This window comes from Ranitomeya variabilis, chromosome 4, assembly GCF_051348905.1.
Source record: "Ranitomeya variabilis isolate aRanVar5 chromosome 4, aRanVar5.hap1, whole genome shotgun sequence".
Taxonomy (NCBI): domain Eukaryota; kingdom Metazoa; phylum Chordata; class Amphibia; order Anura; family Dendrobatidae; genus Ranitomeya; species Ranitomeya variabilis.
The window spans coordinates 221996432-222019263 of NC_135235.1; the positions used below are offsets into that span (position 1 = coordinate 221996432).

The 22832-nt window shown below is 41.4% G+C and overlaps 1 protein-coding gene across 5 annotated transcripts in view; it reads left to right on the plus strand.

Moving 5' to 3' along the window:
* Positions 1-21099, plus strand: part of LOC143768681 (formyl peptide receptor 2-like) — a 102361-nt gene extending 81262 nt beyond the window's left edge. For 2 of the 5 annotated variants that reach the window (XM_077257323.1, XM_077257324.1), the window contains 3 exons: positions 9587-9751; positions 15072-15186; positions 16669-21099. In XM_077257323.1, coding sequence (XP_077113438.1) covers positions 15128-15186; positions 16669-17704 — 1095 coding nt within the window. In that variant the 5' untranslated portion in view covers positions 9587-9751; positions 15072-15127 and the 3' untranslated portion in view covers positions 17705-21099. Of the gene's footprint in view, positions 1-9563; positions 9752-15071; positions 15187-16668 lie in introns of those variants that run through there. The other 3 variants (XM_077257326.1, XM_077257327.1, XM_077257325.1) reach the window with 2 other exon arrangements.
* The last annotated feature ends 1733 nt before the right edge of the window (positions 21100-22832 follow it).

Below are 22832 nucleotides of genomic sequence, written 5' to 3' on the forward strand. Positions count from 1 at the left end.
GATGTCATGCTGATTGACTACATGCTCCCCATAGTTAGGCAACCAATCAGCATAGCATTAGCAGTCACGCCCCATCAACAAAAAAGTTGCTGCTCTGTCATTTTGACATCACCAGAAGCTTAAGAATCGCCGACAAGTCTGTAACCTCTCTGAGCCTGCTGAGATTGGTGACCGGCAGGGCAGACAGGTAGTTAGACAGATAGTTAGCAACTATCTACCTGTAAGTTTTTAGACCCATAAAAGAGAGATAAAATAGTATAGCAAAACCCCTTTAAGTTTGCTTTAGGCTGAAAGGGACCCTCTCAGTATTTTGAGATTATCTTACCCAACTGTTGGGTGACAGAGGTTAACTACATAGATGCTGCAGTTTCTATTGGTTCTATTGGCCACAACATTTAAGAGGTTAAACTACAAGGACAAAAATTAAAGAATGACAGTCATATTAATTTTTATGTCATGAATTATTAGTACACATGAAAATAAGCAACTTTGCAATACAGCTTATCTGTAATAATAGGGAATGGTCCGCTGTGTCAAAGGCAGAGGACAGGTCCAGGAGGAGGAGGACAGAGTAGTGTTGCTCGCTCTTGGCGGTTAATAGGTCATTGGTGACCTTAGTTAGGGCAGTTTCAGTGGAGTGGTGTGACCGGAAGCCAGATTGTAAGCGGTCGAAGAGGGAGCAAGAAGAGAGGTGGGAGGACAGTTCAAGATGGATTTGTTGTTCCAGTAATTTTGAGGCATAGGGGAGAAGTGATATGGAGCGATAACTAGATACAGAGGATGGGTCAAGAGAGGGCTTTTTGAGGATAGGTGTGATTGAGGCATGTTAAAGCTTGAGGGGAAAACACCAGTTGTTAGTGATAGGTTGAAGAGATGGGTTAGGGTTGGGATGAAGACTGTGGTGAGGTTTGGGATGAAGTGAGATGGGATCAGGTCAAGTGCACAGGTGGTGAGATGTGATCTTGAGAGTAGAGTGGAGAGTCGATCTTTTGTAATGGTGGATAAGTTGGTTTTGGAGGAGGAGGGCTAGGCAGTTAGGAGAAAGGGCTCTGGGGGTTGTTGACCAAAACTGTCTCTGATGTTATCAATCTTCTGCTTGAAAAATGAGGCTAAGTCTTCAGCTGAGATGAGTGGAGAGGGAGGAGGTGCTGGGGGACGGAGGAGAGAATTGAAAGTGTTGAATAGCTGTTTAGGGTTGTGAGACAGGGAGGATAAGAGAGATAAGAAGTAGGATTCTTTAACTGTGGTGAGTGTGGCCTTGAAAGTAGTGAGGGACTGTTTGAATGCGATGAAGTGCTCATTGGAGTGGAATCTTATCCATCTCCACTCAGCAGCACTGGAAGCTCGCTTCAGTTCTTTGGTCAGGCTGGTGTACCCTGGCTGTCTGTTGATTTTGCGAGCTTTGGTATATGTGAGAGGGGCAACCGATTCCAAAGCTACAGCTATTGTAGTGTTATATAGAGCGGCATCTGCATTGTGTAGGGAACTTATGTCTGAAAGAGGGAGGAGGGATTCAGAGAGTGAGTGTAGATCGAGGTGTTTAAGAGTTTGTGGGGTGGGGTGTTATGACCCCAATGGCGAGGGTCTCAGAGATATCAGCAAGTCTGCGAAGCACAAAAATCGAGCTCATAGGGCAGTGGTAACTGGGTTGACCATATAACTACTCCTAACGCCAACACTAGAAGTAGCCGGGGAACATGCCTACGTTGGTCGCTAGATGTCTCGCGCCAGCCGGAGAGCTAACTACCCCTAGAAGAGGAAAGCAAAGACCTCTCTTGCCTCCAGAGAAAGGACCCCAAAAGTAGGATACAAGCCCCCCACAAATAATAACGGTGAGGTAAGAGGAAATGACAAACACAGAGATGAACTAGATTTTAGCAAAGAGAGGCCCACTTACTAATAGCAGAATGTAGTAAGATAACTTATATGGTCAACAAAAACCCTATCAAAATCCACGCTGGAGATTCAAGAACCACCGAACCGTCTAACGGCCAGGGGGGAGAACACCAGCCACCCTAGAGCTTCCAGCAAGGTCAGAAAACAGATTATATACAAGCTGGACAAAAAATGCAAACAAAAACAAATAGCAAAAAGCAAGAAAGCAGACTTAGCTTAATCAAGCAGGAACCAGGATCAGTAGACAAGAGCACTACAGATTAGCTCTGATATCAACGTTGCCAGGCATTGAACTGAAGGTCCAGGGAGCTTATATAGCAACACCCCTGACCTAACGACCCAGGTGAGCATACAAGGGATGAATGACATACCCAGAGTCAAATCACTAGTAGCCACTAGAGGGAGCCAAAAGGTAAATTCACAACAGTACCCCCCCCTTAGTGAGGGGTCACCGAACCCTCACCAAGACCACCAGGGCGATCAGGATGAGCGGCGTGAAAGGCACGAACTAAATCGGCCGCATGCACATCAGAGGCGACCACCCAGGAATTATCCTCCTGACCATAGCCCTTCCACTTGACCAGGTACTGAAGCCTCCGCCTGGAGAGACGAGAATCTAAGATCTTCTCCACCACGTACTCCAACTCGCCCTCAACCAACACTGGAGCAGGAGGCTCAGCAGAAGGAACCACAGGCACAACGTACCGCCGCAACAAGGACCTATGAAATACGTTGTGAATGGCAAACGACACCGGAAGATCCAGGCGAAAGGATACAGGATTAATGATTTCCAATATCTTGTAAGGACCAATGAAGCGAGGCTTAAATTTGGGAGAGGAGACCTTCATAGGAACAAATCGAGAAGACAGCCATACCAAATCCCCAACGCGAAGTCGGGGACCCACACCGCGGCGGCGGTTGGCAAAACGCTGAGCCTTCTCCTGTGACAACTTCAAGTTGTCCACCACATGACTCCAGATCCGCTGCAACCTATCCACCACGGAATCCACCCCAGGACAGTCAGAAGGCTCCACATGTCCCGAGGAAAAACGAGGATGGAAACGAGAGTTGCAGAAAAATGGCGAAACCAAGGTGGCGGAACTAGCCCGATTATTAAGGGCAAATTCAGCCAACGGCAAGAAGGTCACCCAATCATCCTGATCAGAAGAGACAAAACACCTCAAATAAGCCTCCAGAGTCTGATTAGTTCGCTCCGTTTGTCCGTTAGTCTGGGGATGGAAAGCGGACGAAAACGACAAATCAATGCCCATCCTACCACAAAAGGATCGCCAGAACCTGGAAACAAACTGGGATCCTCTGTCCGACACAATATTCTCAGGAATGCCGTGCAAATGAACCACGTTCTGGAAGAACACAGGAACCAGATCAGAAGAGGAAGGCAGCTTAGGCAAAGGAACCAGATGGACCATCTTGGAGAAACGATCACATATCACCCAGATGACAGACATGCCCTGAGACACCGGAAGATCCGAAATGAAATCCATAGAGATGTGTGTCCAAGGTCTCTTCAGGACAGGCAAGGGCAAGAGCAACCCGCTGGCACGAGAACAGCAAGGCTTAGCTCGAGCACAAGTACCACAGGACTGCACAAATGACCGCACGTCCCTTGACAAGGAAGGCCACCAAAAGGACCTGGCCACCAGATCTCTGGTGCCAAAAATTCCCAGGTGCCCTGCCAACACTGAGGAATGAACCTCGGAAATGACTCTGCTGGTCCATCTAGCAGGCACAAACAATCTGTCAGGTGGACAAGAGTCAGGCCTACCAGCCTGAAATCTCTGTAACACACGTCGCAGATCTGGAGAAATAGCTGACACGATAACTCCTTCCTTAAGAATACCCACAGGTTCAGCGACTCCAGGAGCATCAGGCACAAAGCTCCTAGACAGAGCATCGGCCTTCACATTCTTAGAACCTGGTAAATACGAGACCACAAAGTCAAAACGGGAGAAAAACAATGACCAGCGGGCCTGTCTAGGATTCAGGCGCTTAGCAGACTCGAGATACATCAGATTTTTGTGATCAGTCAAGACCACCACACGATGCTTAGCACCCTCGAGCCAATGACGCCACTCCTCAAATGCCCACTTCATGGCCAACAACTCCCGATTGCCCACATCATAATTTCGCTCTGCCGGCGAAAACTTCCTAGAGAAAAAGGCACAAGGTCTCATAGTAGAGCAACCAGGGCCTCTCTGTGACAAAACGGCCCCTGCCCCAATCTCCGAAGCATCCACCTCAACCTGAAAGGGAAGTGAGACGTCAGGCTGGCACAAAACAGGCGCCGAAGTAAACCGGCGCTTCAACTCCTGGAAAGCCTCCACGGCAGCAGGAGCCCAGTTAGCCACATCAGAGCCTTTCTTGGTCATATCCGTCAGCGGTTTACCAACGCTAGAGAAATTTGCGATAAAACGACGGTAGAAGTTAGCAAAACCCAAGAACTTCTGAAGACTCTTAACTGACGAGGGTTGAGTCCAATCATGAATAGCTCGGACCTTGACTGGATCCATCTCCACAGCAGAAGGGGAAAAAATGAACCCCAAAAAGGGAACCTTCTGTACACCAAAGAGACACTTTGAGCCTTTTACAAACAAAGAATTTTCACGCAAAATCTCAAAAACCATCCTGACCTGCTCCACATGCGAGTCCCAATCATCAGAAAAAAACAGAATATCATCCAGATAAACAATCAAAAATTTATCCAGATACTTCCGGAAAATGTCATGCATGAAGGACTGAAAAACTGAAGGTGCATTAGAGAGCCCAAATGGCATCACCAGGTACTCAAAATGACCTTCAGGCGTATTGAATGCGGTTTTCCATTCATCGCCCTGCCTAATGCGCACAAGGTTGTACGCACCACGAAGGTCTATCTTGGTGAACCACTTGGCACCTTTAATCCGGGCAAACAAATCTGACAGCAGCGGCAAAGGATACTGAAATTTGACAGTGATCTTATTTAAAAGCCGATAGTCAATACAAGGCCTCAAAGATCCGTCCTTTTTGGCCACAAAAAAGAATCCCGCACCAAGAGGGGAAGAAGAAGGACGGATATGCCCCTTCTCAAGAGACTCCTTGATATATGAACGCATCGCGGTATGTTCAGGTACCGACAGATTAAACAGTCTCCCCTTAGGAAACTTACTGCCAGGAATCAAATCTATTGCACAGTCACATTCCCTATGAGGAGGCAGTGCACTGGACTTAGACTCACTGAAGACATCCTGATAATCAGACAAATACGCCGGAACTTCCGAAGGCGTAGAAGAAGCAATAGACAAGGGCAGGGAATCTCCATGAATTCCATGGCAGCCCCAACTTGACACTGACATAGCCTTCCAGTCCAAGACTGGATTATGGGTCTGTAACCATGGCAAACCCAAAACAACCAAATCATGCATTTTATGCAGAACAAGAAAACGTATTACCTCCCGATGTTCGGGAGTCATGCACATGGTAACCTGTGTCCAAAACTGCGGTTTATTTTTTGCCAATGGCGTAGAATCAATACCCCTAAGAGGGATAGGATTTTCCAATGGCTCAAGAACAAATCCGCAGCGCTTGGCAAATGACAGATCCATAAGGCTCAGGGCAGCACCCGAGTCCACAAACGCCATGACAGGATACGATGACAGTGAGCAAATCAAAGTTACAGATAGAATAAATTTAGGTTGCAAATTACCAATGGCGACCGGACTAACAATCTTAGTAAGACGTTTAGAGCATGCTGAGATAACATGTGTAGAATCACCACAGTAGTAACACAAGCCATTCTGGCGTCTATGAATTTTCCGCTCATTTCTAGTCAGGATTCTATCACATTGCATTAAATCAGGTGCCTGTTCAGACAACACCATGAGGGAATTTGCGGTTTTGCGCTCCCGCAACCGCCGGTCGATTTGAATAGCCAGGGCCATAGAATCATTCAGACCTGTGGGAATGGGAAAACCCACCATCACATTCTTAATGGCTTCAGAAAAGCCATTTCTAAAATTTGCAGCCAATGCACACTCGTTCCACTGGGTCAGCACGGACCATTTCCGAAATTTTTGGCAATACACTTCAGCCTCGTCCTGGCCCTGAGACATAGCCAGCAAGGCTTTTTCTGCCTGAATCTCAAGATTGGGTTCCTCATAAAGCAAACCAAGCGCCAGAAAAAACGCATCAATGTCAGCCAATGCCGGATCTCCTGGCGCCAGCGAGAAGGCCCAATCCTGAGTGTCGCCCCGTAAAAAAGAAATAACAATTTTTACTTGCTGAGCGGAGTCTCCAGATGAACAGGGTCTCAGAGACAAAAACAATTTACAATTATTCCTGAAATTTCTAAATTTAAATCGGTCTCCGGAAAACAGTTCAGGAATCGGAATCTTAGGTTCTGACTTAGGATTTCTGGTAACATAATCTTGTATGCCCTGCACACGAGCAGCAAGCTGGTCCACACTTGTAATCAAGGTCTGGACATTCATGTCTGCAGCAAACACAAGCCACTCAGAGGTAAAGGGGAAAAGAAAAAAAAAAATGAGAGAGAGAAAAAAAAAAAAACTCAGAATTTTCTTTCTTATAATCCCGCTTCTGCAATGCATTTAACATTTAATACGGTCCTGGCAAACTGTTATGACCCCAATGGCGAGGGTCTCAGAGATATCAGCAAGTCTGCGAAGCACAAAAATCGAGCTCATAGGGCAGTGGTAACTGGGTTGACCATATAACTACTCCTAACGCCAACACTAGAAGTAGCCGGGGAACATGCCTACGTTGGTCGCTAGATGTCTCGCGCCAGCCGGAGAGCTAACTACCCCTAGAAGAGGAAAGCAAAGACCTCTCTTGCCTCCAGAGAAAGGACCCCAAAAGTAGGATACAAGCCCCCCACAAATAATAACGGTGAGGTAAGAGGAAATGACAAACACAGAGATGAACTAGATTTTAGCAAAGAGAGGCCCACTTACTAATAGCAGAATGTAGTAAGATAACTTATATGGTCAACAAAAACCCTATCAAAATCCACGCTGGAGATTCAAGAACCCCCGAACCGTCTAACGGCCCGGGGGGAGAACACCAGCCACCCTAGAGCTTCCAGCAAGGTCAGAAAACAGATTATATACAAGCTGGACAAAAAATGCAAACAAAAACAAATAGCAAAAAGCAAGAAAGCAGACTTAGCTTAATCAAGCAGGAACCAGGATCAGTAGACAAGAGCACTACAGATTAGCTCTGATATCAACGTTGCCAGGCATTGAACTGAAGGTCCAGGGAGCTTATATAGCAACACCCCTGACCTAACGACCCAGGTGAGCATACAATGGATGAATGATATACCCAGAGTCAAATCACTAGTAGCCACTAGAGGGAGCCAAAAGGTAAATTCACAACAGTGGGGATTGTGGACCTGGAGAGGAGAGGGAAGAGAATGTAAGTAGGTTGTGGTCAGAAAGAGGAAGAGGTGAGTTAGAGAGGTTAGATAGGGAGCTGAGGCGGGTGAAGATGAGGTCCAATGTGTGGCCATTTTTGTGAGTGGCTGCAGAAGATCATTGAGCAAGGCCGAAGGAGGAAGTGAGAGATAGAAGCTTAGTGGCAGCTGAGAGGGAAGTGTCAATGGGGATGTTGAAGTCGCCCATGATGATAGTGGGGATGTCTGCGGAAAGGAAATTAAGTAGCCAGGTGGTAAAGTGGTCAAAAAAGGTGGTGGCTGGCCCTGGGGGATGGTAAATTACAGCCAGTTGGAGGTTGGAGGGGAAGTAGAGTGCACCTCAAAGGGAGGGAGGGTAACAAAGGGTGGCAGTGAGATTGGGGTGAAGGAGCAGTTATCTGACAGGAGAAAACCAACTCATCCGCCATGCTCACTGCTGGGGCAGGGGGTGTGGGAAAGGTGGAATCCACCATATGAGAGTGCAACAGGAGAGGCTGTGTCAGAGGAGGTGAGATAGTTTTTGGTGATGGCGAGGAAGGAAAGTTTGTGAGTAATGAAAAGATCATGGATGTAGGAAAGTTTGTTGCAGACAGAACGAGCATTCCACAGAGCTCCTGTTAGTGGGACTGGGGAAGCGGGGGAATGGTGAATGGGTATAAGGTTAGAAAGGTTACGGAAAGTTGTGATAGAGAGTGGATGAGAGGTAGAAATGACTGTGGGAATGTGGTGAGGAGGACCAGGATTTGGAGAGATATCACTGGCAATGAGGAGGAGAAGAGAAAGTGTTAGCAGGTGGGAGCAGGAGAGGGCATGAGAGGGCTGTCTGTGCTTGGAGACAGAGGATTGTATGTTGAGGAACAGTTCAGAGGAGGAGGTGAGATGGATGGGGAGGACTGAAGAAGAGATAAACAGTTCCTTACTTGGTGTAGTGATTAAGGGGGTTAATAAAAAGTGAAGGATTATAGGGGCGAGAGTGAAAACAAACAGAAACATTGTTTACAGTGACTGCATCCAGTTACCATCAGTTCCCTTCTGGTTCAATTCTGGAATTAATTCTGAGCATTACACTTCTATGATACACTTATGCGATACACTGGGCAGACTGACATCTTGGCAGACCTGTGATATAAAATATATGTGCAACAAAGTGCAATCAGGTGTGAAGCAGAGAGGAGTGGTCTGTGCTCCTCTTGGTCAGATAATTAGGAGTGGACCAGACACATAGGATCAAGCCAAAGTAAACAAGGTCATAAATAACATTGGGGGTGTTGCAGGGGTCAGTTGAAAAGCATACCAAGTTTTGTTACAGGCTGAGATAGAAAAGTTCAGTTTGGAAAAGCTGGATGACATACCAAGTTTGACTTTTTCTCTTCCTGGACTCTCTAAGCTCATGGGTAAAATCTGTACAATCTGCATTCATTGAAGACAGATTTTCTCTTTACTAAGATAGGAGAATACAGTTGGTGCTTACAAAGTTCTATGGAGAAGGGAGGAGCTAGAGGCCGACACTAACATTCTACTGAAATGACAGTTAAGTTCTCCATAGAACTTTATGATCACCAACTGTCATCTCATATCTCAATAATAGGAAAGTCTGTGTTCAGTGAAGGCATATTTTAACTGTGAATTGAGAATAAATTTTCAGTCCGGTAGGAGAATGAAGGAGATTTCTCTGATACACTATATTACAACGTTTCTTATTTTTAAGTGTGTTATTAATTTATGAAACACAAAAAATAAACAGTTAATCTTTAATTTTTATTCTTATCATTGGAGCTAAACAGTGCAAGCGAAGTGATCATTTTACCAAGAAATAGGAGCGCATTATTGGCATAAAGTCCCTTTTCTAGTAATGAAATCCCAAAAAGTCTCCAAGATACTTTGCATGACCAATTTCACTCTTTTTCTTTACACATCTTTCGTCTTGTGTTTTTCCACTGGTTTGTGGAATGTAATGTCCACAACAAATGACTTCGACGTCCAAATGTTGCCCGTCAAAGTGATGCATCATCCACGGTGATGTCAACTCGGCATGCACTGGCTGATCACCATGATTGGGCACTGCGGAGATAACATTAGCGCCCCTGTGACCAGTGCTTTGTGGTTGACAGACAACATCGATAGACTATTTATAGAGCATTGGCATTTCTTATAGTTCTTGTTTCTTCTTGTTTCACTTTGTTTCAAGTCCCTTTGAATATCGAAGTTATTTCAGTATGTCAAGGGTTTCAGCCTTTTCAGTATCTGATCATCTATTCTCAGAATAAGTCACGCCAACTCAGATAGCGATGTACCGCCATGTGATGCAGTCCCATCAAAGACTTTTATAACCGAGCAACCAATATTATACAGCAAGTATTCTCAGTAACTCAGTGACATCTTCAACTGTGCAGAGAACTTTCTACATCATCTCTTCAAAAGTAGCAGGTAAGGGATTACTCATTTTCTAAGTTGGACAATTAAAGGGAACCTGTCACCCCCAAAATCGATGGTGAGGTAAGCTCACCGTCATCAGGGGCTTATCTACAGCATTCTGTAATGCTGTAGATAAGCCCCCAATGTTACCTGAAAGAGGAGAAAAGGAGGTTATATTATACTCACCCAGGGGCGGTCCCGCTGCGGTCCGGTCAAATGGGCGTCTCAGGTCCGCTCCAGCGCCTCCTATCTTCATTCCATGACGTCCTCTCTGACCCTTCCAGCAATGGGGGAAAGACAATGAATTCTGTTTTGTCCATGTTAAGTTTTAGAAATCTAGCAGAGAAGAAGGATGAAATAGCGGATAGACATTGAGGGATTCTGGTTAGTAGGGTGGTGGGAGGAAGGGCTCTGGGGGTTGTTGACTAAATGTCTCTGATGTTCTCAATCTTCTGCTTGAAAAATGAGGCAAAGTCTTCAGCTGAAATGAGTGGGGAGGGAGGAGGTGCTGGGGGACGGAGGAGAGAGTTGAAGGTGTTGAATAACTGTTTAGGGTTGTGAGACAGGGAGGATATCAGATGAGAAGTAGGTTTGTTTAGCTGTGGCGAGTGGTCTTGAAATTAGTGAGGGACTGTTTGAATGTGATAAAGTGCTCGTTGGAGTGGGATCTTTTCCATTTCTGCTCTGCAGTCCAGGAAGATCGTCTCAGTTCTTTGGTCAGGCTGGCGTGCCAAGGCTGTCTGTTGATTTTGGGAGCTTTGGTATGTGTGAGAGGGGCAAGAGATTCCAAAGCTGCAGCTATTGTGGTGTTATATAGAGCGGCAGCGTCATCCGCATTGTGTAGGGAACTTATGTCTGTGAGAGGGAGGAGGGATTCAGAGAGTGAGTGGGGCAAATATATGGGGCAAATATCTTTACGGAGCATCTTATGGGGCCATAATTAACGTTTGTGGAGCATTATATGGGGCAAGTGTCTGTATGGAGCATCTTATGGGGCCATTATTAACCTTTATGCAGGATTATATGGGAAACCAAAGCTCCCAGCATAGAGACCCGAACCAATGAGAACATGACAGGGAATATTGGTAATATTAAATTATTTTATTTATTTATTTATAGCAATAGTGACAAACATTTAAAAGAAATACTGTTAACATTTATTTTATAAAAATACATATATAAATAAATTCCAAAGTATGTGCACAGTTAAAGCCGCAAAATCATAAGGCCAGCCAAATCTTCATCATATACCACAAATGGCAATTTATCCCATATGCACACTAGATTTAAAAATATATAAAAAGTACAAAAATAAGTATGTGCCAGTGACAAAAATATCACAGAAAAACTCCAAAAAAGTAAAAGGGGTGCACATTATTTAGCCGCTGGCAGCCCGGGATCATTCACCTGATCTACTATAGTAAGTAATTGGCATTCCCATTGCATTGACACATAGCACTTTTCCATTAGCTGGCCTTTTGGCTGTCTCCTTTTGCACTAGATGCTTTTTGGTGGTAATTAACTTGTTGCACAAAGCACTTTATATATTGTTTTACATTGTCACCATGATACTTTGAGACTGATCTTTTACTTTTTTGGAGTTTTTCTGTGATATTTTTGTCACTGGCACATACTTATTTTTGTACTTTTTATATATTTTTAAATCTAGTGTGCATATGGGATAAATTGCCATTTGTGGTATATGATGAAGATTTGGCTGGCCTTATGATTTTGCGGCTTTAACTGTGCACATACTTTGGAATTTATTTATATATGTATTTTTATTAAAAAAAATTTAACAGTATTTCTTTTAAATGTTTGTCACTATTGCTATAAATAAATAAATAAAATAATTTAATATTACCAATATTCCCTGTCATGTTCTCATTGGTTCGGGTCTCTATGCTGGGAGCTTTGGTTTCCTTTCTTTAGTGGTCTTCCACTAAAACTGTTGCACAGGTGGTGATCCATTAATTATAGTGTATACTTTATTCAATTATTCCTTAATATTTATTATCTTAGTATCACTACTGTGTTTTCTTACTAGGATTATATGGGGCATATTTTAATATGGAGCATCTTATGGGGCCATCATAAACTTTATGGAGCATTATACAGGTCCTTCTCAAAAAATTAGCATATAGTGTTAAATTTCATTATTTACCATAATGTAATGATTACAATTAAACTTTCATATATTATAGATTCATTATCCACCAACTGAAATTTGTCAGGTCTTTTATTGTTTTAATACTGATGATTTTGGCATACAACTCCTGAAAACCCAAAAAACCTGTCTCAATAAATTAGCATATCAAGAAAAGGTTCTCTAAACGACCTATTACCCTAATCTTCTGAATCAACTAATTAACTCTAAACACATGCAAAAGATACCTGAGGCTTTTAAAAACTCCCTGCCTGGTTCATTACTCAAAACCCCCATCATGGGTAAGACTAGCGACCTGACAGATGTCAAGAAGGCCATCATTGACACCCTCAAGCAAGAGGGTAAGACCCAGAAAGAAATTTCTCAACAAATAGGCTGTTCCCAGAGTGCTGTATCAAGGCACCTCAATGGTAAGTCTGTTGGAAGGAAACAATGTGGCAGAAAACGCTGTACAACGAGAAGAGGTGACCAGACCCTGAGGAAGATTGTGGAGAAGGACCGATTCCAGACCTTGGGGAACCTGAGGAAGCAGTGGACTGAGTCTGGTGTGGAAACATCCAGAGCCACCGTGCACAGGTGTGTGCAGGAAATGGGCTACAGGTGCCGCATTCCCCAGGTAAAGCCACTTTTGAACCATAAACAGCGGCAGAAGCGCCTGACCTGGGCTACAGAGAAGCAGCACTGGACTGTTGCTAAGTGGTCCCAAGTACTTTTTTCTGATGAAAGCAAATTTTGCATGTCATTCGGAAATCAAGGTGCCAGAGTCTGGAGGAAGACTGGGGAGAAGGAAATGCCAAAATGCCTGAAGTCCAGTGTCAAGTACCCACAGTCAGTGATGGTGTGGGGTGCCATGTCAGCTGCTGGTGTTGGTCCACTGTGTTTCATCAAGGGCAGGGTCAATGCAGCTAGCTATCAGGAGATTTTGGAGCACTTCATGCTTCCATCGGCTGAAATGCTTTATGGAGATGAGGATTTCATTTTTCAGCACGACCTGGCACCTGCTCACAGTGCCAAAACCACTGGTAAATGGTTTACTGACCATGGTATTACTGTGCTCAATTGGCCTGCCAACTCTCCTGACCTGAACCCCATAGAGAATCTGTGGGATATTGTGAAGAGAAAGTTGAGAGACGCAAGACCCAACACTCTGGATGAGCTTAAGGCCGCTATTGAAGCATCCTGGGCCTCCATAACATCTCAGCAGTGTCACAGGCTGATTGCCTCCATGCCACGCCGCATTGAAGCAGTCATTTCTGCCAAAGGATTCCCGACCAAGTATTGAGTGCATAACTGAACATTATTATTTGATGGTTTTTTTGTTTGTTATTAAAAAACACTTTTATTTGATTGGACGGGTGAAATATGCTAATTTATTGAGACAGGTTTTTTGGGTTTTCAGGAGTTGTATGCCAAAATCATCAGTATTAAAACAATAAAAGACCTGACAAATTTCAGTTGGTGGATAATGAATCTATAATATATGAAAGTTTAATTGTAATCATTACATTATGGTAAATAATGAAATTTAACACTATATGCTAATTTTTTGAGAAGGACCTGTATGGGGCTCCTAATTCAATATGGATAATCAAAAACACTTAACCTACTGATGTCTCAATTAATTTTACTTTTATTGGTATCTATTTTTACTTTTGACATTTACCGGTAGCGGCTGCATTTCCCACCCTAGGCTTATACTGGAGTCATTAAGTTTTCCCAGTTTTTTGTGGCAAAATTAGGGGGGTCGGCTTCCCCTTGAAAATGCGGGTGCTGACAGTGGCGAAACGCACGTCGGGGTGCGTGCTCTGGCCCCCTCAAGTATAGGTGAGACATGCTGCTTTCTGGTATCTTCATGCAGTTGAGCAATGGTATGCTAATATTCGACATTTCATATCTGCTGACATTCACCCTCCTATGTAGCATGGGATTGAATTATCTGATGGTTTAGTGCTAGGAGTTCGTGTATGTTAGATTTGCAGGAGCATGTGTTTCTCACCTCATTATATCAAGCATAGATGCTATTACCTTTGAGGGCCTAGGTATATCTGGTGTCTTTATATTTAAGCACTTTCATTACTGTGTTCGTGTGTGTTTTTATCTTTTTGTATTTGGTAAATAAATTTTCTAAAATCATTTTATACAACAAAAAGCTTCCGCGATTTTTCTCCGTTGCTTTGATTGGTGAACATTGTAGTTAACTATTTTTTTTAACCTCCTATAGACTGATTCAGTTTGCACAAAATTTATTTATTCAATTTTAATGTCTTCTCCTGAATTGAGTCAATCTTCGCAAATAAAATGTTGGAAAATTTATTTTCTTGATGTGCCTTTCCAAAGCAATAACTAAGCGGCTGCTTCAGCTTATAAAAGAGGTGATATGCACTTATACTCCAGTAGTGTGTCAATCCCCTGCCTCCTGACTGATTTCCAAAGATGATGCACTCCTTAAGATCACTGTTCAGACCAGCAGCACGACAATGTACTTTCCGATGCAGCTAGCGGAGGCATCTTTCCTTCTGCAGTATTGGAAGAGCATAAGGGCCGTGAAGCTGGGAGGATTCAGTTATCCAACCATCTTCTTGAGCAGTCATTGCAAGATATAGCAACCGGCTCCGTGTCTAAGAAACTGGACACCTCGAATAGACTGCAGAAGAGACCAGAAACCTTGGAAATAGGGAAGAGCGAACCAAAACTGCAAAGTTCGGGGTTCATACAGGACATCTAGTGTCTGGTGCCGTATCCCGAGCACTGACTTCTTACTATATGTCCATGTTACTATTTGGGTCCAGAAGGGCAGGGCAGCCAAACAACAAGCTTTAAGACTGTGGCCATTTCTAATTTTAAAAAAAATGTCCGGCCAAACCCAGACATCCATGGTTCCGCTCATCACTGCTTGAAAATAAAAAGTAAATTATAAAATTAAAAATCCCTTCTTTCTTGAGAACAGAGAGAAATTTTGTTAAGAGAACTATGCAATATAACTATTTAGGTAGTTGAGTCAACCCTTTGATTTCTAATCCGGTAAACACAAAGATTACCAGATCTTTTGCATTTAATCTGTTCTCTCTCATAGGTATGGCATGTCCTCGTAAGTTCAAAATAAATTATTCGGAAAGCCCATTAAGAAATATTTGACAGGGATCACCTAACCTGTTTTTTTTTTAGGTTTCCCTATCTATTAAGTACAGCCATTTATTTGAGAAAGACGTAAAGGAGACAATATGGAGCTACAAAACACCACCGATGATTACAATGATTATTACAACGATGACAACTACAAGTAATAATTTTATTCTTATTATGTAACATCCGTCTTAGTATATTAGCATCTACAGGATAGGTATTGGCCTGATCATTACTAGGACCCTCACAATTTAGATGGGACACTTCAAGCCCATACTTCGATGCAAGATTGGAACCAGCACCGTTTTACCCTGAAATTCTGCAACAATTCAGAGAACACAAAATTCAAAAAGCCAGCCAATGACCACAGGGAGAGGCGTGACTAGTCCAGTGTGGTCACCAGCTGGCTTCTTACTCCATCTGCCAGTTGATTGATTGGTCTCTCTCATGTGTGTACATAGGGAGGTACCTGTCAATCAATTGGAGTAGGGTGGGAAGAAGCCAACCTTAAACTAATCTGCCTTTGCTAACTGTGCTTTTTCTCTAAAATACCAATACATTTCAGGGCAAAACATGCCTGATTGCAATTGTGTAGCCAGTCTCTGATTCATGCTGCCCATTGTTTGGACAACATGACCCTAGTGATAAGTTCCCTGTAAAGGTTTACAATTGTTAGTAGCATAGGAAGGCAGCACTTGAAAGGTTTTCTCTATGAAGCTTGGAGGAACTAGGACTCAGACTTTCTCTCGGAGTGGTCAGAGGTAGCCAACGGTGGAAGGATTTTGCATGAGTGGGCATGGGGAGAAGGACTCACACACTTCCTCTTCCAATGGTCGAAGAAGCCAAGACTCACAGGCTTTCTCTGAGTGGTGAAGGAACATGACTCATAAACGTTCTCTATGAGTAAACATGGGAACAGAACTGTTAAAGGGAATATGTCAGTAGGATCAATCTTCTTAAGCCGGTCTATATGGACATGCAGATCATAAACATTTGAATAAAATGTGAAATCCATGCTTTTCTTATACTTAAATAAGCTGTTAAGATCTATAGGTCATATATAGATCTCCCTGAAAATCGGCCTCCAAAGATTCTTGTAAATGAAAGGGAGTGTTGCCAGTGTGAGACATATAGCACAGAAGACCAGACTGTCAATCATTACATGTCTCACACTAGTAATGTTCCTAATGTAAAATAAGCTCTGGAGGCAGATTCTCAGGAAGATCTATGTCCAGCCCAAAGATCTTAGCAGCTCATTTACATATGAAGAGAAACAAGGATTTCTCTGAAATAATATATCATATTGCAGATATCAAGGCATCACCTCATTCAGCTTCCTATGAAGCAAAAGGCCCATATAGATAATGTCAGTGGGTTGATCCTAGTGACAGATTCACTTTAAGCTGCTTTTAGATAAAAAAACGTAATAGATTCAGGGTAATTGAATTAGTCAATAACTGCCAGAAAGACTTTATGAAATGTCTGTTTAGAAAAAAAAGAAAACAAATTTAAAGCCGAAATGATAACTTACATTTTAGATTTTCAAACATAGATGTATTTTTGAAATTTATGATTTAATAGCTGGATTGTACTTATATTTTCTACTTTTTCTATATTTTTTTTGCAAACTATATTACAGGATTTCCAATTATAGTTTCCGGATGAATGTCCAGAATTTTGAGCTGACTTATGAACACGACAGTGACTATTCTCAGGATGATGCTATCGATTACCGCATACCCAAAATGTGCATCATTTGGTACAGCATTACTTTAGTTTTGGGGGTCATCGGAAATGGTTCAGTCATCTGGATCATTGGCTTCAGGAAGAAGACTGTCAATGCTGTGTGGTTCCTCAACCTGGCCATCGCTGATTTCATCACATGTATCTCTCTACCTTTGCGCATTTCAGAATGGGTTTTGTACCATGAAATTTACTATGATCATTTCTTGTGTAAAACTGGTATTACCATTTTGTTCATAAATATGATCTGTAGCGTGTACTTTATGACCGTCATCAGCATTGATCGATGTGTCTCCATCTTTTGCCCAATATGGACCAAACTTCATAGGACTCCTAGGCTGGCCACCATTATTTCTCTGCTAATTTGGATGTTGAGTATTCTGATAAGTATCCCTTACATAGTGTTTAATCATGCCTTTGATTTTGTCTCGGAGTGTTTTCCAAAATATGTTACAGTGCTTGGATTTTACACGCAAGAGAAAAGAGATGCCATGTTCCTCATCAAAAATATCTGCATGTTTGCTTTCCCTTTTGCCATTATTCTCCTTTCATACATACTGATTTTTCTTAAGCTGAGAAAACTCAAAAGATCTTGTAAGTCTCGACGACCTTTTCAAGTCACCACCACTGTCATTGTATGTTTCTTCATATGCTGGTTTCCATATAACACTTGGCCTTTAGTAAAAATCAGTGACGAATACAGAAAACTAGACATGTTCCTTGCAGAAATATTTTCCTGCCTGGCTTATTTCAGTAGTTGTCTGAACCCCATTCTGTACATTTTCTTTTTTCAAGATTTCAAAAAAAACTTTTTGAAGTCCTTACCCACCATGTTAGAGAAAGTTTTTAATGAAAAGTTAGACCTCGACTGTGAGGTCAGTAGAACTGCCACCATTAATAATACAGTGAACCCTGGTTCTTCACTTTTGTAAAAAGAGTAACCTATTTGGTGAGTTTTTGGAAGTTGGGTAAAAAAAATAATTAGCTTCTAGTATTGTATTTGGCGTCATATTTCTCCCCCCCATGGATTGATAAGGGAATAAAGCATCATAGTATGATACCTGTCCTAATATGGTTGATTGCCATCAGAGAAAAAGGCCATGCTGGTTTCTTGAGGGAAAGCTCCACAGTTTTGCTCAGTACCTAAAGAAAATAGAGTCTAGCATTAGTATAAAAGAAAAGCTGCACTCACCAAATCGATGAAAAAGATAAAAAGTCCTTTATTCCTTACTTCAGGACATGGACATGGGTATGCAGGAAAGTAGAGGAATGCGGTAAGACAAACAGGATGACGCCATTTCGCGTTAATCCAATGTAATCATACTGACCTTGAAAATTATGTCGCCAGATGATATATGTATACATAAGATATAAGAAGATGACAGTAAATTCTTATTGCATGCATTGTTAATAATAAGACTGTGAGAATTATGCTGTAAAACTGCTTGAAATTGTTACAATTTTTGTATAACTGAAAATTTCCAAAAATGTTGTAACTGTTGGTGTTTGGTTGAGCTTAGGCAGGATGGCATGTGTCGAAAAATGCTTGACAGACAAATCCTTCATAAACTACTTAACGCCTCAATGGTTATATAAATTAAACCAGAAATGTACGACAGCACATATAAGTTGAAACATCCGCCAAATTCATTAAATAGCGTGTGACTCCTTGTGAATTCAGCGCACCTTACGCCAACGCTTCCTTTCTTAAAACTGGTGTACAATACGCAAGTAACATAGTTATTAAGGTTGAAGGAAGACTTTAAGTCCATCTAGTTCCACCCATAGCCTAACCTAACATGCCCTAACATGTTGATCCAGAGGAAGGCAAAAAAAAACATGTGGCAAAGAGTATGCTCCACATTGGGGAAAAAAATTCCTTCCCGACTCCACATACGGCAATCAGACTAGTTCCCTGGATCAACGCCCTATCAAGGAATCTAGTATATATAACCTGTAACATTATACTTTTCAAGAAAGGCATCCAGTCCCCTCTTAAATTTTAGTAATGAATCACTCATTACAACATCATACTGCAGAGAGTTCCATAGTCTCACTGCTCTTACAGTAAAGAATCCGCGTCTGTTATTATGCTTAAACCTTCTTTCCTCCAGACATAGAGGATGCCCCCTTGTCCCTGTCTCAGGTCTATGATTAAAAAGATCATCCAAAAGGTCTTTGTACTGTCCCCTCATATATTTATACATTAAAATAAGATCACCCCTTAGTCTTCATTTTTCTAAACTAAACAGCCCCAAGTGTAATAACCTATCTTGGTATTGCAGACCCCCCAGTCCTCTAATAACCTTGGTCACTCTTTGCACCCGCTCTAGTTCAGCTATGTCTTTCTTATACACCGGAGACCAGAACTGTGCACAGTATTCTAAGTGTGGTCGAACTAGTGACTTGTATAGAGGTAAAATTATGTTCTCCTCATGAGCATCTATGCCTCTTTTAATACATCCCATTATTTTATTTGCCTTTGTAGCACCTGCCTGACACTGGCCACTAAATGTGAGTTTGTCATCCACCCATATTCCCAGGTCTTTTTCATTGACAGTTTTACCCAGAGTTTTAGAATTAAGCACATAAGTTGCATAACTATTACTTCTACCCAAGTGCATGACCTTACATTTATCCCCATTAAAGCTCATTTGCCATTTATCAGCCCAAGCTTTTAGTTTGCATAAATCATTCTGTAATATAAAATTGGCCTCCTCTGTATTGATTACCCTGCAGAGTTTAGTGTCATCTGCAAATATTGAAATTCTGCTCTGAATGCCCCCTACAAGATCATTAATAAATATGTTAAAAAGAAGAGGGCCCAATACTGACCCCTGTGGTACCCCGCTGCTAACCACGACCCAGTCCGAGTGTGCTCCATTAATAACCACCCTTTGTTTCCTATCCCTGAGCCAGCTCTTAACCCACTTACACATATTTTCCCCTATCCCCATTATTCTCATTTTATGTATCAACCTTTTCTGTGGCACCATGTTAAAAGCTTTTGAAAAGTTTATATACACTACGTCCACTGGGCTCCCTTGGTCCAGTCAGGAACTTACCTTTTCATAGAAGCTGATCAAATTAGTCTGACATGAATGGTCCCTAGTAAACCGGTGCTGATACTGGGTCATGAGGTTATTCCTCTTCAGATACTCCAGTATAGCATCCCTTAGAATGCCTTCCAGGATTTTACCCACAGTAGAGGCTAAGCTTACTGGCCTATAATTACCGAGTTCAGTTTTTGTCCCCTTTTTGAATATTGGCACCACATTTGCTATACGCCAGTCCTGTGGTACAGACCCTGTTATTATGGAGTTTTTAAAGATTATAAATAATGGTCTATCAATGACTGTACTTCATTCCTGTAGTACTCGGGGGTGTATCCCATCCGGGCCCGGAGATTTGTCAATTTTAGTGATTTTTAGACACGCCATACTTCCTGCTGGGTCAAGCAGATGACATTTAATGGGGAATTTGTGTTATCACTGATCATATTGGCTGCCATGGAATTTTCTTGTGTAAATACTGATGAAAAAAAGTCATTTAGCATATTGGCTTTTTCCTCATCCTCATCCACCATTTCACCCAGACTATTTTTAAGGGGGCCAACACTATCATTTTTTAGTTTCTTACTATTTATGTAGTTAAAGAATATTTTGGGGTTATTTTTGCTCTCTCTAGCAATGAGTCTCTCTGTCTCAATCTTTGCTGCCTTGATTTGCTTTTTACAGAATTTATTTAATTTTCTATATTTATGTAATGCCTCATCACTACCTACTTCCTTTAATTCTCTAAATGCTTTCTTTTTGTCACTTATTGCGCCCCTTACAGCTCTATTTAGCCATTTTGGTTTCCTCCTCTCTAATAAATTTGGGTATATATAAAACCAATTTCTTCTAAGCTTTTTTTAGTGGCTGCATCACTGCTCAGTCATAGAAGGAAAACAAAGAAAATATCAAATGTAGTGAATGTAGCAGTAACGTAAGAGCAAACATTTTTTGGGTTGTAGGAAAGGTAGTATAGTGGTTTTTGAAGCCCTGCTGCAATGTCATGTAAAAAAAACACAAATTTGCCCAATAAAAAGTGACTAAAAACTCCAACATATTGAGGCAGATTTATCAATATTGTAATTCTAATCTAAAATGCAAAAGATTTATAATAATGATTAATACTGTTTTATAAATCTAATTTTAATTATTTCTAGTCTAAGCTTACACCACCTACAGTATTAGTTGACTTTCTTTGTGCCAGAATTTTGCACCAAAATGTTGGTACCTTTTCTGACACATAATTTCAATTGTTAGGCCATGCCTCCCAGTGAGCTCTGTCCATTCTTTGCTAAGTTATACCCCTTTAAGAAAGGTCACACCTCCATTCTTGAACATGGTGCAAAAGATGTCCAAAACACATGATAAATTTGGTGCAAGTCATGAAAATCAAATTTTGGTGCAAATTGTGCCTGATTTCTGGTGCATTCTGTTATACAAATATGATCCGCTGCTTAGCAAATATGTCCAAATGAAGCATCTCTATATTTTAGATCCCCGTATCATTTCTACATCCGGCATTAATCCGACTTCATTAAAGAATAATTATATAAATAGAAATTATAGCAAATTTTTTGATTCAATTATTTAAGAATTTTGCTTCAATTACTTTTATTTTCAACTTTTGTAATAAAAGCCAAAATTCTAAATAATTGAATGACAAAAACTGGTTACGATTTCTTTGTAAATAATTAATATTCAATGAATTTGTAGTAATACCAAAAGTAGAAATAATAAGGCAAAAAGGGATCATGTATGTCAAATTTAGAGATGCTTCCTATGGATGTATTGATTTATACAACCCCAGAAACTGCAGGAAGGGCAATTTTGTGGAGAATACTTTAGTTTCCACTATTATGATATTTATCCTTAATGACATTGTCCACCACTTTTTCGTTGGTGATCTACCCTTAGAATAGCTTATTAATCTCTGATTGGTTGGGATCCAACACTCACCCCCCCCCCCCCGCACACTGATTAGCTGTTATCAGTGTCGACGGAGGCCGCTGGATGGAATTACGCAGTTGCCGAGCTTCTCCATCTTTTATGAGTGGCCATCGCAGAGTACTACACAACTGCCTTCTATGGATTTGAACAGGGGAAGAATGTGCAGTACCAAGTCTCGGCCACTACCAAAAGGCAGCCATCTTCGCAAGTGAGTATTTCCGGCCGGTGATCACCACCGACACTGATAACAGCTGATTGTTCAGCATAATTTCAATATTCCCTGCACTTTCACACAATTTGGTCTCATTTGATACATAATATGATAGATGTATTTGCATATCACTTTAAGAATTATTTTGTCCTACCCGTTAAAATGCAATGTAAAGTGTCAATCCCTAGGTGTTTTCCTCCTTTGCAACTTTATGTCCAATGTCTGTTGTCAAGAGCAACTTATTTCTGGAGACACCAAGACGGAATAAGAAAATTTGATTGGGTGTTTGTCTCCCCACAGGAAATTGAGGCAGGTCTTAGGGCGGGTCTTTCTTTCTCTACAGGAAGCAGGGAAAGATCCATTTCTCTCTACAGGAAGTAGGTGGCAAGCCTTTGATCATAGGTTCAAGTCCTGTAAAAAGTCTAAAAAATAGATTATAAATTAAATAAAAATTAAAACAACATAAAATATATATATATTAGCGTTTCAGTCATCCCATTTTTTTGGTTTAAAAATAAATATATATTTTTTTTAAATAAACATATTTGTTATTGTCATTCCTGTAAAGTCTCATTTATAAATATCGAAAAATAATTGTTTAACCTGTACACTAATTGAAAAGCCAGAATTTCCATTTTTTTTATGGCAAAATATCCCCCCTAAATCTACAATTAAGAGTGATCAAAAATTCAATAAAAAGTACAGCTCGGTGCACAAAATAAACAGACTTAATACATTTCCATTGGTGGGAAAATAAAGAGGTTACAGGTCTCAGAAATTGGCAAAACTAGGACTTTTTCCATGGTTTTGGATTTTTTGTCCATTAAAATATAAAATAAAAAACTAAAA